This window comes from Hypanus sabinus, chromosome 9, assembly GCF_030144855.1.
Source record: "Hypanus sabinus isolate sHypSab1 chromosome 9, sHypSab1.hap1, whole genome shotgun sequence".
Classification (NCBI taxonomy): Eukaryota; Metazoa; Chordata; class Chondrichthyes; order Myliobatiformes; family Dasyatidae; genus Hypanus; species Hypanus sabinus.
The window spans coordinates 11,666,986-11,683,994 of NC_082714.1; the positions used below are offsets into that span (position 1 = coordinate 11,666,986).

Consider the following 17,009-nt stretch of genomic DNA (forward strand, 5'->3'; position numbering starts at 1 on the left):
GTAGAGGACCCTTAGGACCCACACCAACAAGTTCTGGAACAGTTATTACACATCAACCATCAGGATCCTGAACCAGAGGAGATAACTTCACTCACGCCAACACTGAACTGATCATTGACTACAACCTATGGACTCACTGTTTAAAGACTCTACAATTCATGCCCTCAATATTTATTGCTTGCTTATTTACTATTATTTTGTCCTTCTGTTTTATTTTTTTCTCTATTTGCACAGCTTGTTGCCTTTAGCCCATTGGTTTTTGTCCATCTTTGTTACATGTGGTTTTGATTGACTCTATTGTGATTTTTGTGATCACTGTGAATGCCCACAAGGAAATGAATCTTGGGCTTGTATATAGTGAAATACACAGTGCTGTGCAAATGTCTTAGGCACATATCCATCGCTAGGGTGCCTAAGACTTCTGCACAGTATTGCATTTGTCATTGTGAAGTGGGGAGTGCACGTTTGTAAATTGTCTGGGAGCAAAGGATTTTGGGAAAGGTGAGGGTGGAGTGCTGTGGGAGGGGGGTGGGACAGGTGGCAGAGGAGGAGTGCCATTGGTGGGGTGGGGTGGGTGCAGACACACCCAGCCCCGAGACACCAGGAAATGTAATTTGATTCCAAACAATTGTTTTAATGATCATTACAGGATGTCTCTCCGGTGCTTCCCACTCCCTCCCCTCTCCCTTCCTCTTTCCCAGTCATGATTTCCCCTCTCCCTGCCCCCTTCCGACTCTCAGTCCACAATAGAGACCATATCAGAATCAAATTTATCATCACTCACAGATAACATAAAATTAGCTTTTCCTTTGTGGCAGCAGTACAGTGCAACCCATAAAATTACTACAGTACTGTCCAAAGGTCTCAGGCACCCTGGCTATATATATGTGCCTGAGACTATTACCCAGTACTGTATGTACTTTAATATTGAATTTAGTCTGATCTTTGACATCAGGAAATGGGCTGAGAGGATTACGGGGCTGAGGGAGGGTTGACAATTGATTTGTTCAGAATTCTGGAAGGTTTTACTTCTGGAGGTGTTTAATGGTGGGAATAAGGGGAAATTGATCTTGTTGGTAGGGGAGCTGAAGTGATTTCATCTGTATGAACAGTATGCCAGACAAGCTTTTCGCTATGTCTCAGTGCCTGGTGCCAAAGCAGCAGAGTGGTTAATGCAATGCTATTACAGCTCGGGGCACTCTGGAGTTCAGAGTTCAATCCCAGTGTCATTCTGTAAGGGGTCTCTGTACGTCCTCGCTGTGGAATGCATGGGTTTTCACCAGATCCTCTGATTTCCTGCCACAGTCCAAAGACCTTACGTGGAGGTTCACTGGACACTGCAAATTGTCCTGTGATTAGATTAGGGTTAATTGGATTTATTGGGGGTCGCTACGGAGGTGCTGCTTGAAGGGTCGGAGGGTCTTACTCCTCGCTGTATCGCTAAATAAGTAAGTAATAAATCAATTCCAATATGAATACCAATTGGATTCATCTTACCACAAGCGTGTTGGACAGCACCCTGATCGTTGGGTCAGGCATAATGGTCAGCCCTTCAATCAAGTCCTCAGCTCTCACTGCCACCGTCTTGTTCACGGAGCTAACTTTGTTCTTCGCGGTGATGACGATACTGGTAAGGTTGCAGTCCTTGACTGTGAGGGGGATCCGCGAGTAACAGGTGCCAGAGTTCTCCTTTCCGCAGGCGAGGTTGAGGTCCGCGGGGCAGGTGGTCTCGCAGGCGAAGGTCTGGTTGCTCCCAGACCAGCTCATTGAGGGCCTGTCTGCGGACTTCACCCGGATGACGATGACGGGGTGGATCTTTGGCACGTAATGCACGCCGTTTTGCTTCGCCGGGTAGATAACACTGACATCGGTAACCGGGGCAACGACCTGTACCGTGCAGGACAGGTTGCTGTGAGACAACCCACCATCCATTGTGGCCTGGTAGGTGTAATTACCTGGCAAGGCCTGCCCCCTGTGCAGCAAGGGGCTGCGAACAACGGCTTCCTGCCTGTGACTGTAGAGGAGGCGCAGGTTGCATATCACTTTGTCCGTCCAGTTGAAGTTGGTCATGTTGCTTCGGAAATCGGCGTTCCCACTGGAGTAGACGATACTGAAGTAACTCTGTTGCCAGGGCGACGACTCATCCTGCTGACACTGAAGGAACGTGCCAGGTTCACTGTTGTGCTGGATGGCGATGATGTCATTGGCTTGAACCTCAATGCTTTTGTTTCCCAGCAGGACCTTCAAGTAAGAGGAAGAGTAGAAAATTAGTAGATAGGGTTGATTTGATTACCAGGGCACAGCTCACAAGCCAGCTATAAATTTGTCAATGACACAATCATTGGAAAGAGTGAACAGTTTCAAGTTTCTGGGTGCCAACATCTCTGGAGAGGAAGCCAGAATAGGATAATGGGAAGAGGAGCACAAGCTGACTGGTGCTGGGTGAGATCAAATGAGGGGAAGAAGGTGGGTGGGTGGGGGAAGGGGTAATGAAATAAGAAGCTGGGAGATGATTGGTGGAAAAGGTAAAGGGCTAAAGAAGAAGGAATTTGACAGGATGGGATAGAAAGATCATGGAAGAAAGGGAAGGAGGAGGGCAGCAGAGGGAAGGTGAAGAGAAAAGAAAGAGTAAGAGGGGAGCCAGAATGGGAAATTGTTCTTTTTAATACGGAATCCTGGTACACCTCTTCTGCACACTCATCTTTGTCCATCTACAGCTGGTTCATTTTGTTAACCAGGTTAACCAGTTAATAGCTCACCCTAGTAACGGAAGAAGAAATGACGTTGACGGCGAAAGCAGCAGGTTATCTTACCACATAATGGGCACCACTGCCCGCAGGCACACTCCAGGTGGTCTCGGACACAATGTCGTAATTAGGATGGCTTCTGTTGAAGCGCGGCGGCTTTAAGTTGGGGCACCGCGTGAAGACGTCGGAGCTGCAGGGCCCTTTGAATGGCAAGCAAGCATCTTCCGCCGCGCACCACTTGGACCCACCGGCACAGCCGTGAGTCGTGTTGGCACGAGCTCGAGACAGGCACAAAGCAAAGGAGATGCACACTTCTTCACTGTCTGCAAGAATAAATGGCCACATGGTTCCAGAGAGAACTTTGGAAAATACATTTCAACTTAAAACAGGTTGGCACAGTGCTACAGCCTCAAAAATCAAAGGTTACAGTTCAAAGTAAACTTATTTTCAAAGCACATACAACCCTGAGATTCTTTTTTATTTTTTTTTGTGGGAATTCACAGTAAGAACAAAGAAACACAACAGAATCAATGAAAAACTGCACACAAGAGAACAGACAAAGGCACAAAAGGCAACAAAGAAATACAAAAAGAAAAATATAATAGATAAATAAACGATAAATATCGATAACAAGATAAAGAGTCCTTGAAAGTGAGTCCATAGTTGTGGGAAGAGTTCAATATTGGGGGTGAGTGAAGTTATCTCCTCTTGTTCAAGAACCTGATGGTTGAGGGGTAATAACTGTTTCTGAACCTGGTAGAGTGAGTCCTGAGGCTCCTGTACCTTCTTCCTGATGGCAGAAGCGAGAAGAGATGGCGGAAGTCCTTGATGATGGATGCTGCTTTCCTGTAACAGCGCTCCATGTAGAAATGTACTCAATGGTGGGGAGGGCGTTACCTGTGATGGACAGGGCTGTATCCTGACACCTCTGGTGCCCCAGGTCAGATCTGACCACTGGTGCACTCTGCAGATTCTGTCCCTCTGTTTTCCCAAGCAATTAGTTGGTTAAAATTGGCCCTAAAGTTTGGACGGGTGGGTATGGCTCTCATCTTGTTGCTGCCATCAGCCAGGAGGTACAGAAGTCTTACGTCCCACACCACAAGGTTCAGGAACAGTTATTACCTTACAACCATCAGGCTTCTGAACCAACATGGATAACTTTGCTCACTTCAACTCTGAACTGATTCCAAAACCAACCGACTCACTTTAAGGGACTCTGCAACTTATGTTCTCAATATTATTTCTTTATTTTTTATTTGCGCATTTTGCCTTTGTTTGCACACTGTTTGTCAGTCTTGGTTTATGTTTCGCTTTTTATATATTCTATTGCATTTTTTTATTTTCCTGTGTGGGCCTGCAAGAAAATGAATCCCAGGGGAGTAAATGATGGCATATATATACTTTGATAATAAATTTACTTTGACTTTTGACTTTCATTTTTGATTAAGACTAGAATCTGTGGGGAGTCTTAGAGTCACATAGGATAGCAAAAGGCTTTTTGGTCCAACTTGTCCATGCTGATCAAAATTCACATCTAAGCTAGTAATCCCATTTGCCTGCATGCAAAGAATGTACAGGAGCATCAGGACTCACACCAATAGGTTCAACAACAGTTACTACCTCTCAACCATCAGCCTCCTGAAACAAAAATGGATAACTTCACTCAACTTCAGTTATTGAAATGTTCCAACAACCTATGGACTCTCTGTCAAGGTCTCTTCATTTCACGTTCTTGATACTTATTGCTTATTTATTTATTATCATTATTTCTTTCTTTTTGTATTTGCACAGATTGTTGTCTTCTGCACACTGGTTGAATGCCCAAGTTGGTGTAGCCTTTCATCAATTCTATTATGGTTATTATTCTATTATGGATTAATTGAATATGTCCACAAGAAAATGAATCTCAAGGGAGTATATGGTGATATGTAATTGATAATAAATTTACTTTGTACTTTTCCCTGCTAATATGTTCATATCTGTGAGCTTTAGGCACTTCCTCTAGCAACCTATGCTATTTATTGTGTTTAAAGTTAGCGATAGAAGAATAAAAAAGAGATGAGGAAAGATTTTTCATCCAAAAGTTGATAGACTGTGGAACTGCCTGAAAGGGTGATTTTTACTTCCTATGTATTTCGATGTACAGTTTGGTAACAGGCTCTTCCAGCCCAATGAGCCTGCACCACCCGATTATACTCACGTGACCAATTAACCTACTAAACCAGACATCTTTGGAATTTGATCGATTGATTGGTTGACTGATTGATTGACTAACTGATTGAATACAATGTGGAATAGGCCCTTCCAGTCCTTTGAGCCAGGTCGCCCAGCAATCCCCCGACTTAATCCTAGCTTAATCCTGGGACAATTCACATTGACTTATTAACCTACCAAACAAGACGCCTTTGGATTGTGGGAGGGCAGACCGGACCACCCAGAGAAAACCCGCACATTCACAGGGAGAATGTATAAACTCCTTACAGACAGCGGTGAAATTGCACAATTACAGTACGCTAACCGCTACTGGCAATTTACTTGCAAACGTTTCGTCAGCATGCGAGGAGACATCGTCAGTGGGTTGCTGCAGGTAGATAGCCAAGATCGGAGAACAACTCAACCCAAGCATCAACCACACAAGCTACACACTTTCCGAAATATTTCCAGCTACCGTGCCATCCATTAATGGCAGAAAAGCTTGTATTTGAGGAGGTGTGACTAAGAGGATCGGGTGTGGGAATTTGGCGCAAGGTTGGGTAGCTCAGTCACGACCATCACATACGTAGGCTGAATGGTCTATCACTGCGCTGGGAATTATCCATCGTTCCAGAATGATGAGAGGGAATTCTGACTTTCCATGCCATAATTCCCATTGTTAAGCCATTACCTGGTGTCACAAGGTGCAGGTCTGTTCCAGCACATCTTGGTCGGTAGATCCGAAACCTCACCTGCACAGTGCGGTTCAACTTTTGTGTGGCCATTTCAATCACTGAAATGTTCCCTTTATGACTGAACCAAAGACCCGGGAAGACCATCAGCTACAAGACAAATATTTAAACATAAGGGTTAGAAAGTGATTTGCCACAGATGAAGAAAATGCATTCATCTCCCTTCCCTGTTTCTGTTTTTTATACATCCAGTTCATTCATTCGCTATCTGCCATGTCTTATGATGTGGGTGATCATCATCTCTCCATGACCATGATTGTTCTTGGCAATTTTTTTTTTAACAGAAATAGTTTGCCATTATCTTCTTCTGGGCAGTGTCTTTCATTAGTGGCCACTTTATTAGGCACACTTGTACACTTACTCGTTAATGCAAGTATCTAATCAGCCAATCATGTTGCAGCCACTCAATACATAAAAGCATGTTGACATGGTCGAGGTTCAATTGCTGTTCAGCACAAACATCATAATGGGAAGGAAATGTGATCTAAGGCAACAAAAATTCAAATAACCATGCATTACAACAGTGGTGTGCAGAAGAGCATCTCTGAATGCACAACACATTGAACCTTGTTGTGGATGGGCTACAGCTGCTGAAGACTGTACAGGTACACTCAGTGCCTCACTTGACCATACTTCTTGCTCCACTCTATGGGTACCGTGGTCTTCAGTCTCTGCCTATACTCAGAGCGTAGAAGTACAGGCAGATAATGGCTGCACCTACCTGCAGATGAGATGTATGACCCTCTGACACCACAGGTAACTAATGTGTCAACCATACCATAGTCAGACTGTCACTTACCTCCCCCAGCCCCACAGATGGTGGGATGTTGTTGTTGACAGTGATATTTCTGACTCGTAAGTGTGTCCTAAACACTGGCAATCCCACCAGAAGATAATCAGCTCCAGGAATCCTCTCTGTTTTACAAAACATACAAGGACAACATTAGTCAGTGAAGAGTATGCAATTGTCTAGGATGTTACCTGGGTTTCAGCAATTAAGTTACAGAGAAAGGTTGAACAAGTTAGGTCTCTATTCATTGGAGCGTAGAAGGTTGAGGGGGGATTTGATCGAGGTATTTAAAATTTTGAGAGGGATAGATAGAGTTGACGTGAACAGGCTGTTTCCATTGAGAGTAGGGGAGATTCAAACTAGAGGACATGATTTGAGAGTTAGGGGGCAGAAGTTTAAGGGAAACACGAGGGGGTATTTCTTTACTCAAAGAGTGATAGCTGTGTGGAATGAGCTTCCTGTAGAAGTAGTAGAGGCCAGTTCAGTTGTGTCATTTAAGGTAAAATTGGATAGGTATATGGACAGGAAAGGAGTGGAGGGTTATGGGCTGAGTGCGGGTAGGTGGTACTAGGTGAGATTAAGGGTTCGGCACGGACTAGGAGGGCCAAGATGGCCTGTTTCCGTGCTGTGATTGTTATATGGTTATATGGTTATATGGTCCATAAGATAACTGTATACAATAATATAAATAAAACAAAGGAGGTGTTTCCAATCTGAAAACAAGTTGTTCAAAGATACAACTCAAACTTTTCAATAATTAACCATGAGAAATAGCAACAAATGTTAGACTGTAACACCATAAGACTGCAGAACAGAATTAGACCATTTGGGTTTGGTTTTTCTTGGCTGGTCTGCCATTGAGCCCAACCTTGCCAGGTCTGCTCAGGGTGGTAAATGCACTTTCCCTTAAGGGCAGAGCCTTAAGGATCCCACCCATCCAGCCAGCAATCTGCTTGACTTTCTACCAACAGGCAGCAGACTCTGATGCATAAAGACAAGAACAGGCATGATGAGAAACAGTTTCTTCTGTCAGACAATTAGGTTTCTGAACTCCCTGCCACATTGTATTCAAAGAGTCACAGGTTCCTGACAATGACAATATTTAATTTATGCACTTTAGTTTGTTCATTTCTGTGTAATCGATCAATAGATTTCATAAGTTATTATGGGTTACGTATGTCATGTATACTACTGCACTTTATACCCTGGTCCAGAGAAACTTTCTCTCATTTGAAGGTATACATGTATATAGTTAAATGACAATAAACTTGACTTAACTTTCCTGCCAATTCCCCATAACAATCACCCCACAATCCAAACACATCTCAGTCATAAATTTATTGAACTATGTTTGATTTAACTTAATTTAACTGTGGCTTAATTGGTGGTGCAGGCATATCTATGGGCATTGTTTACTCTCAGTATTGCTAAGCCCCTTGAGCACTAGGCTTTGCTGCAGGCTTACTGGAGGAAAGTGATGTTGGGTTTCCAGTGGCTATTTTTTCATGAACGTCACCACAGTTCCTTTGGATGGGAACTCCTGGAAGACTCACATACCCCTCACGAAGAAGAAATGTGGGGTATGGATAAGGTTGATGGTTATTGTCTTGATGGGAGTTGAGGAGTCCAAAAATAGAGGGCACAGATACAAGATAAGAGTGAAGAGATTTAAAGGAAACCTGAGGGGTAACTGCTTTACACAGAGGGTAGTGAGGACCTGGAGTGAGCTGGAAGGAGTGTTCAGGAAGGATACAATAGCAACATTTAAAAGGAATTGGATAGGTAGATGGAGGAGAGGGGATTGGAAAGTTAAGGCTTTTCCACTGTGGTCAAATGTCATGACCAGTGACATCAATTTGCTTTATTAATGATAAATGTATTTATCTCCTCCCACTGTTTCCCCTCCTCACTTCCATGGTCTACTGTCCTGTTCTATCAGACTTCTTCTTAATCAGCTCTTTACCTCTTCCATTTATCACCTCCCAGCTTCTTACTTCATCCCCCTCCTCCCCACCCACCCACCTTCCCCCTTTCCTGGTCTCACCGATCACTTGCCATCCCCTCCCCGCAATTTCTTACTTGAGCTTCTCCCCCCTTCCTTTCCTGTCCTGATGAAGAGTCTCAACCTGAAAGGTCAACTGTCGATACCTCTCCATAGATGCTACCTGATCTGTTGAGTTCCTCTACTACTTTGTGCATATTTCTCTGGATTTCCAGTGCCTGCGGAATGCTTGTGTCTCAATCCTGCAAAGTGCCTTTCTTAGGGAGGAAAACAGAGGGCTATGTGCGAAGGAAGGGTTAGGTTGATCTTCGAGTAGGTTAAAAGGTCGGCACAACATCATGGGCCAAAGGGTCTCTACGGTGCTGTAATGTCCTATGTTCAATGCTTAATGTAGATCAGTGACTCCCCTCCGATGAATGAGCAAAATCAGGCAAAATCTAAAGCTGAGGGACCAGATATGAAGTGTAACCAGCCCCTTTCACATATTTATATGACTGCTTGTTTCATTATAATAGTGCCGGTAGCACGTCACTCTTTATGTCAACCCATCAATCTTCAGGCCATGTCACTCAGAGACTTGCGTTAATATTATTTTGTAACTATGTGCTGGATTGGAGCTATAGTGCTACGTGTGACTCTACAGTATGTTTTGTGTATTGCACCTTGGTGCCAGAGGAACGATGTTTCATTTAGCTGTACGCACATGCATGATTGAGTGCCAATGAACTTGAACTTGAAACTTGAAACATGAATTATGAAATGTCGTTGGACTCCGTGGAGAGATCAGGGGGCAGAGTGAATGATCAGGTGTACACTGTTGAGAGTTGGCAAATGGTTTCCCCTGGACCTGCCTGCAAACCCGCAGCTCATTCCAATGCAACCTTGAGGATATTGGGAGGAAAGCTACAGCGAAGTTCTAACCAAGACCTCTGACCTATTTGAACACATTTTAATGCAGACTCCTTGACTGGTGCTTTGCTAAGAAGAAGCTGTTTCATTGTTTTATAAACACACCTCCAGCTCTGTATTTGCAAACAAAACTTTTCCTTGCAGTGCACAGGTCTGCCTGCCATTCTCCTTCATGGCTTGCATTCATGAACACGCATGTTCCATCGACTAGCATGTTTAGTTCCCAAGGCAACCAGTCCTGATCATTTTCGAGGGTAGACCCGTCCACCCACTGCAGTGTTCCAGCACTTGCAGTATCACTGAGACCTATCCACACAGGATGCTTGCTGCAACGAGAAAAACGGGCATTAAATCAATCATGAAGGCACAAGAAAGTCAGCAGACAATTCAACATGTTCCCGTTGACCCTCACCAATTTTTAACAATGCACCTGTTTGTATACATCATGGCCAGCTAAGGCAAATGAGATGTTTCATCCGAGCTTCTTCCTCGATCAGCCTTAAGTCCCAATGAAGAGTCTCTGCCAGAAACGTTGACTGTTTATTCCCCTTTATAGATGCTGCCTGAACTGCTGAGTTCTTCCTGCGTTTTGTACATGTTGCTCAAGATTTCATACATCTGCAGAACTTCTTGTGTCTGTGATTACAGTTGTGTAGGCTGGTTCAAGGACCAAATGGATGAAGGGAGGTAGCTGTTATTGAACCTTTGGTGTGTGAATTTAGGCTTCTGTACTTCCTGCCCAATGGCAGCCTTGAGAAGATGGCATGGCTGGATGCTGGGGATCTTTGATGATGGATGTTGCCTTCTTGAGGTAACACCTCCTGTAGATAGTACCGATGGAGGAGAGGGACATGCCCATGATGTATTGGGCTCATTCTGCTACTCTGCCGAAAACCACAAGAAACTGCAGATAATTGTGGAACAGCTCAGCACTTCACAGCCTCCCCTCCGTGAACACTTTCTACATTTCATGCTGCCTTGGAAAGAGCAGCCGGCATAATCAGAGATCAATCCCACTCCAAATATTCTCTCTTCTTCCACTCCCTCGTAACAGGCAGAAGATACAAAAGCCTGAAAGCATGTACGATCAGGCTCAATGACACTTTCTCTCCTGTTCTCTTAAGATTATTGAAGAGAGGTCATACAGTAAAATAAAGGCCTTGCACCTAAATGTCTGCCTGCACTTTAGTTTAGAGTAACAGACTTAAAATACTGGAGGAAGTCAGCTGGCCCAGCTGCATCGACAGAAAAGAATAAACAGTCGGCATTTCAGGCAGAAAACCTTACTTAGGACTTAAAGGAAGGAGAAAGGTGCCGGAATTAAGAGGTTGTGGGGAGGGAAAGGAGGGCTAGCTAAAAAGTGATAGGTGAAGTCAGCTGAGTGGGAAAGGTAAAGGGCAGGAGGGGCACTGGGGGAGCTGATCAGCAGATAAGGAAAAGAGGTAAGAGGCCAGAGTGGGAATAGAAGAGGGAAAAAAATTACCAAAAGGAGAAATCAATGTTCATGCCATCAGGTTGGAGGCTACCTAGGCAAAATATAAGAGATGGCTCTACTGAGGTGGCTAATTTTAAAGTTATTAACCTGGTTTCTTTTCTCTGACCATTCTATTTTGAACATGGGATTTTATTTACGAGAAGTTCTGCAGATGCTGAAAATCCAGAGCAACACACTCAAAATACTGGAGAAAATCGGCAGGATAGGCAGCATCTATTGAAAAGAGGAAAGGCTTTGTAGGAGGGAAGGGTCAGATTACAGAGTAGGCTAACATACCAGCACAAGATTGTCGGCCAGAGAGCTGTGCTGCAAAACCCAAGCAGGTGAATGCCATGAAGATCAATCAATGGAAAAAATCTTAAACCAGAGAAACTCTGAGAAAATACCAGCCTTGTTAAAGGATTGTAGGAAGCTTACCATCCTGTAAGATTTGCTATAAAATTCTGAATTTCTGGACTCTTCACTGTTGCTAGGTCACCATCGCCGTGAGATCGACAAAACTGACGAGCCGTGTGCCAAGTGGAAACGTTTGTCACCAATACGTAACAGTGATTTTGGCTGTAGTGTCCACCTAATGGACAAAATGGAGTCTCTGTGGAGAATTAGAAATAACAAGGCAAATTAGGATTATCTCTAACATTGAGATGTGGCCTTGATAAGTGTTGAGGGTTTTATATAACATCCTTTCTATAATGAGACGACCAGAACTGAACACATTATTCCAAGCGCGGTCTAACCAGGGTTTTATAGAACTACAACATAACTTAGTGCACTTGAACTCGGGTATAAGATGATAAAACATCAGAGGAGAATTAGGCAATTAAGCCCATCAAGTCTGCTCTGGCATTCGATCATCACTGATTCATTTTCCCTCTCCGCATAAACTCTGATACCCTTGCTACTCCAGAACTGAATTGAATTGAATTGACTTTATTACTTACAGCCTTCACATACATGAGGAGTAAAAATCTTTATGTTATGCCTCTGCTCAAATGTGCAATGTGCAATTATGGTAATTTATAATAAATATTATGTACAACAGGATAGTCAATATAACATAGAAATACAGTAGAGTCAGCATGAGTTAATCAGTCCAATGGCCTGGTGGAAGAAGCTGTCCTGGAGCCTGTTGGTCCTGGCTTTTATGCTGTGGTACCATTTCCCAGATGGTAGCAGCTGGAACAGTTTATGGTTGGGGTGACTCGGGTCTCCAATGACCCTTTTTACCCACCTGTCTTTGTAAATGTCCAAATACCACTTTAAATATACCCAATGACTTGGGCTCCACAGCCGTCTGTGGCAATGAATTCCACCGATTCACTAAACTCTAGCTGTAGAAGTCCCTCCTCATCTCTATTATAAAAGGAGATCCCTTTATTCTGAGGCTGTGCCCTTGGATCTTGGATGCTTCTACCAACGGAAGCATCCTCTTCACATTCACTCTATCCAGGTTTTTCAGAAAGAAGGTTAGGATTTCTATTGTGATGTGGACTATTTGAGAGGCTCTAAACGCTGGGAGAATCTATAAACTTATAGAACACTACAGCACAGAAACAGGCCCTTTGGCCCATCTAGTCTATGCCAAACCCTTAATCTGCCTAATCTCATCAACCTGCACCACGATCATTGTTCTCCATACCTCTCATCTATGTACTTATCCAAATTTCTCTTAAATGTTGAAATCGACCCAGCATCCACCATTTGTGCTGGCAGCTTGTTCCACAATCACACCACCCAGTGAGTGGAGCAGATTCCCCCCCATGTTTCTGTTAATCTTTTCACCTTTCACCCTTAACCCATGACCTTTAGTTGTAGTCTCACCCAACCTCAGTGGAAAAAGCCTGCTTGTGTTTGCCCTATCTATACTCCTCATGATTTTGTATGCCTCTATCAAATCTTGCCTCAGTCTTCTATGTTCTAGGGAATAAAGTCCTAACCTATTCAACCTTTTCCTACAACACAGGTCCTCAAGTTTTGGTAGCATCCTTGTATTTTTTTACATTCTTTCAATCTTATTTTCATCTTTCCTGCACATTGGTGACTAAAACTGCACACAATACTCCAAATTAGACCTCACAAAGGTTGTGAGACTAATGAATACCCTGCCACCACCGAGGTCTTATCATCAGGGCAGTGAGTTATTTGCTGTTCATCTGTGCTGCGCATTTCACATACACTTATTTGTGGTAATATTTTGGTTTATGTGCTGTGATATATGTTTGTGGGTTCACTGTGGACCGGAGGAACATTGTTTCGTTTGGTTGTATATATGTACAGTCAAAACTTGAGGGTTTTCCTTCTTGAGAAAGCAGTGGTTCCCAGGACAGGAAACTTTTGGATCAGTATTGAATGGGGATTCAGTCCTTAAAACTGAATCTGCATTCAGAACTAGTCCATCAGTAACTTTAAACTGATGCCCACACAACCTGGTTGAATGGATTTTTTTGTCACCTGTACATCGAAGCATATAGTGAACTGCATTGTTTGCGTCACAGTCCCACACTGTCCGGGGATTGCGTTAGGGACAGCTGCCAGGTGCTGCCATGCAAGTGGCGCCAATATAGCGTTCCCACGGATTACTAACTCTAACCCATACATCGCTGGAACGTGGGGGGAAACTGGGGCAGTCACGGGGGGAACGTACTAACCCATTCATTACAGGTCTATCAGTAATTTTAAGATTATGCCCACTCAGTCTGGTTGAATGGAGAAGGGGCAGGGGATCTGGAATGCCAGGTTTCTTATAATGACTATTCAAAGGACACTTGGCTGAACAAACTACACAGCTGATAATCCCATCATGAACACCTCTATACAGTACAGCCAACCCGATTTCAATTCTTGCCACTCTCAGTACATTCTCCCGATGGGTTTCCTTCTGGCGCTTCGGTTTCCTCCCACAGTCCGAAGACTGGTAGGATAATCGATCGTTGTAAACTGTCCTGCGATTAGGTTGAGGTTAAATTGCGGGATTGCCTAGTGACATGGCTTGAAGAGCCAGAATTGAAATAATTAAAGTAAGCATTAATGGCTTCAGCTGGAGACTGAAGTTAGGGAATTAGTTAATGTGATTAGCTTTATTACTTACCTCTTTCTGTGTCATTGTTAGATGTAACACTCCACGATGCAGTGAGACTGTTGCTATCCCAGTTGTAGATCCTAACGTCTATGCTTTGGTTCGTTTGGACCACAAGAGGACACATCATCTCCAGCCTTCTTGGGGGAGTGGTGACGTTTATCTCCACGTGCAGTGAGGTAAGCTTTTTGCCTACATAGAAGGCAACACTGACCAGGTATGTCCCCGGGAGTCCATACTTGTGGAACACTGTGTGGCTGCTCGTATTCAAGGGTGGTGACAGGTCTCCAAAGTCCCACTGGAAAGTGCTAATGTTAACTAAAGTTTTAACAGTCAACCGGGCAGCCTCAAAAAGGCTGAAAGTGCGAGGTTCGGCAAAATTCGCAATTGTAGCTTTGAAAGCTTGCTCTATGATAGTGCAGCCACAGACCTGAATAACCCCACTGTCCGCTGCCTCGTGTGTGCATGCAGGGACCGAATCCGGTTCCAACTCAGAGCCACACAGGCAGTGACTCTCATTGTCCAAGACAGCGTATGGTTCACCCTCATTAAAACAGAGCTCAATACAGTGTTCTCTGCTGGAGTTCTGCGATAGCACGGAGGACAGGTTCACTACTGGCTGTCTGTCAGGCAAGCAGGCCACAAGCTCAGACCCTGTAAAGAAAAGGCAAGACACTGCAGAATAAAGCTCGTTTGAAACACATCTAGAGCGTAAGGTGACTACAATACTGTGCAAAAGTCTTAGGCATCCTAGCTATATATATATAAAAAATTATGTACCTAAGACTTTTGCAGAGTACTGTAGAAATTTTATGTATTGCATTGTGCTGCTGCCACAAAAAAATCATGACATATGTGAGTGACGGTACACCCGATTCCAATATGATTCTCTATTGTGGACTGAGAGTGGGATGGGGACAGGGAAAGGGAAATCATGGTTGGGAAAAGGGGAAGGAGTGATAAGCACCACAGATATTCTGTAATGATCAATAAACCAACCACATGGAATCAAATTACCTTGCTCAGTGTCTCAGGGCTGGGTGTGACTGCACGTACCCCTGGCACTCCTTCTCTGCCAACTTTCCCACACCCCTCCCCATGGCACTGCACCTTTGCCATTCCCAACCAGATTTACAAACTCAAACTCCACTCCACAGTGACAAATATGTGCCTAAAACTTTTGCACAGCACTGTATTCAGCCATTTTGAGGCCCTGGTGAATGATATGTAACCATAAGTTCAAAGCCTTCAATGATACAGGCAAACTTAAATTAACTTTATTCCATAAATGGTTAGCGTTTGTATTGATGACCATGAAGCATCTGAATTGCAGTGGAAGTCCATTTGGTTTCCCTTAGAGATGGCAATCTGTTGTCTTTTACACAGACTGGTTGATATTTGACTCCAGACCCAGAGCAACATGATTGACTTATAACTGCCTTCGTAAACATCCATGCAGTTCAAGGGTATTTATGATAGTGCCAGATTGTCCTCATGAATGGAGCCAAATTCAAAAATGAATCCCAGCACAAATCCCCCCAGCATTTTGTGTGTCTTACTCTGGATTTCCTGCATCTAGAGATCTCTTGAATGCATGGGTCGCAAGCTTTGTGTGAGCCTGAATGCTCCCGATGAATCGAAGCTCACGTTAACATTTCAAGCTAAACCATAATGTAGCAATTGAAGCCTGGAAGTTGAGACTCGTTGGCCGGAACCCCCAGTCTGTGAATCTCTACAACCCTCAGGGGATGTAGAAGCCCAATACCTGTGAGCCCTGGTCTGAATCCACTGGACGTGTTGGGGGAACTCAGAATGGACGTAGGTAGGAGGGAGGGAGGAACAGGACTTGAGTTGCTCTTGTTCTTCTGTTTTGTTGTGTTCTGTGTTGTTCTGCCAAACATTGTGGGCAAACTGTGTTGGCACCAGAATGTGTGGTGACACCTGCGGGACACCCCAGCATATCCTCGGATGTGTTAGTTGCTAGCCTAAATGCCGTATGTCACTGTGTGCTTTGACGTACACCTGATAAATAAAACTGAAACTTGAATTTTGATAAGGATCAAGTGGCAAACCCATGGTGTGCACAGAACATGGCATGCAGTGTTACCACTGATTTTTTAAACTCCCATCCATAATAAAAAGATACATAACAATCAATTTTACTGTTAAATGAAACAGTGAACTATATTTTTTTACAACCTGTAAGTAAGCAACAAGACTTATCCATTTTTCCTTTAAAAAGTCCAAATTATTGTTGGTTACTTATTAATCAATGATAATCTCCGCTCAAAATTACCGTAAGATCATAAGACATTGGAGCACAGTTAGGCCATTTGGCCCATCAGTCTACTCTACTATTCAATCATGGATGATTTATTATCTCCTTACAACATTCTCCTGTTTGCTCTCCCCATAAACTCTGACATCCTCACTAATCTTACTTTTTTGAAGAGGTAGCAAAAGAAATTGATGAGGGTAGGGCAGTGGATGTGGTCTACATGGACTTTAGCAAAGCATTTGACAAGGTCCCTCATGAGACACTCATCCAGAAAGGCATGAGGCATGAGATAAGTGGAACCTTGGCTGTTTGGATAAAAAAATTGGCTTAAAGGAAGAAAGCAGAAGGTAGTTGTGGAAGGAAAGTATTCTGCCTGGAGGTCGGTGACTAGTGGAGTGCCGCAGGGATCTGTCCTGGGACCCCTGCTATTTGAGATTTTTATAAATGACCTGGATGTAGAGGTGGAAGGATGGGTGAGTAAATTTACGGATGACACGAAGATTGGAGGAGTTGTGGATGGAGCTGTAGGTGGTCGAAGGTTACAAGAGGATATAGACAGGCTGCAGAGTTGGGCAGAAAAATGATAGATGGAGTTCAATTCGGAGAAATGTGAGGTGATGCATTTTGGAAGGACAAACCAGAAGACTGAGTACAGGATTAATGGTCAGTTACTTAAGAGTGTAGATGAACAAAGGAGCCTTGGGGTTCAAATCCATACATCCCTCAAGGTCACTGTGCAGGTTGATAGGGTAGTTAAGAAGGCCTAT

At 43.8% G+C, this 17,009-nt stretch overlaps 1 protein-coding gene across 2 annotated transcripts in view; it reads right to left on the bottom strand.

Annotated features, from left to right (window-relative positions):
- Nucleotides 1-17,009, bottom strand: part of pkd1a (polycystic kidney disease 1a) — a 272,402-nt gene that overhangs the window by 160,328 nt on the left and 95,065 nt on the right. For both annotated transcript variants that reach the window (XM_059979055.1, XM_059979056.1), the window contains exons 6-12: nt 13,977-14,618; nt 11,306-11,480; nt 9,499-9,719; nt 6,492-6,607; nt 5,632-5,782; nt 2,814-3,070; nt 1,498-2,241 (exon numbers count right to left, since the gene is read on the bottom strand). In XM_059979055.1, coding sequence (XP_059835038.1) covers nt 1,498-2,241; nt 2,814-3,070; nt 5,632-5,782; nt 6,492-6,607; nt 9,499-9,719; nt 11,306-11,480; nt 13,977-14,618 — 2,306 coding nt within the window. The remainder of the gene's footprint in view (nt 1-1,497; nt 2,242-2,813; nt 3,071-5,631; nt 5,783-6,491; nt 6,608-9,498; nt 9,720-11,305; nt 11,481-13,976; nt 14,619-17,009) is intronic.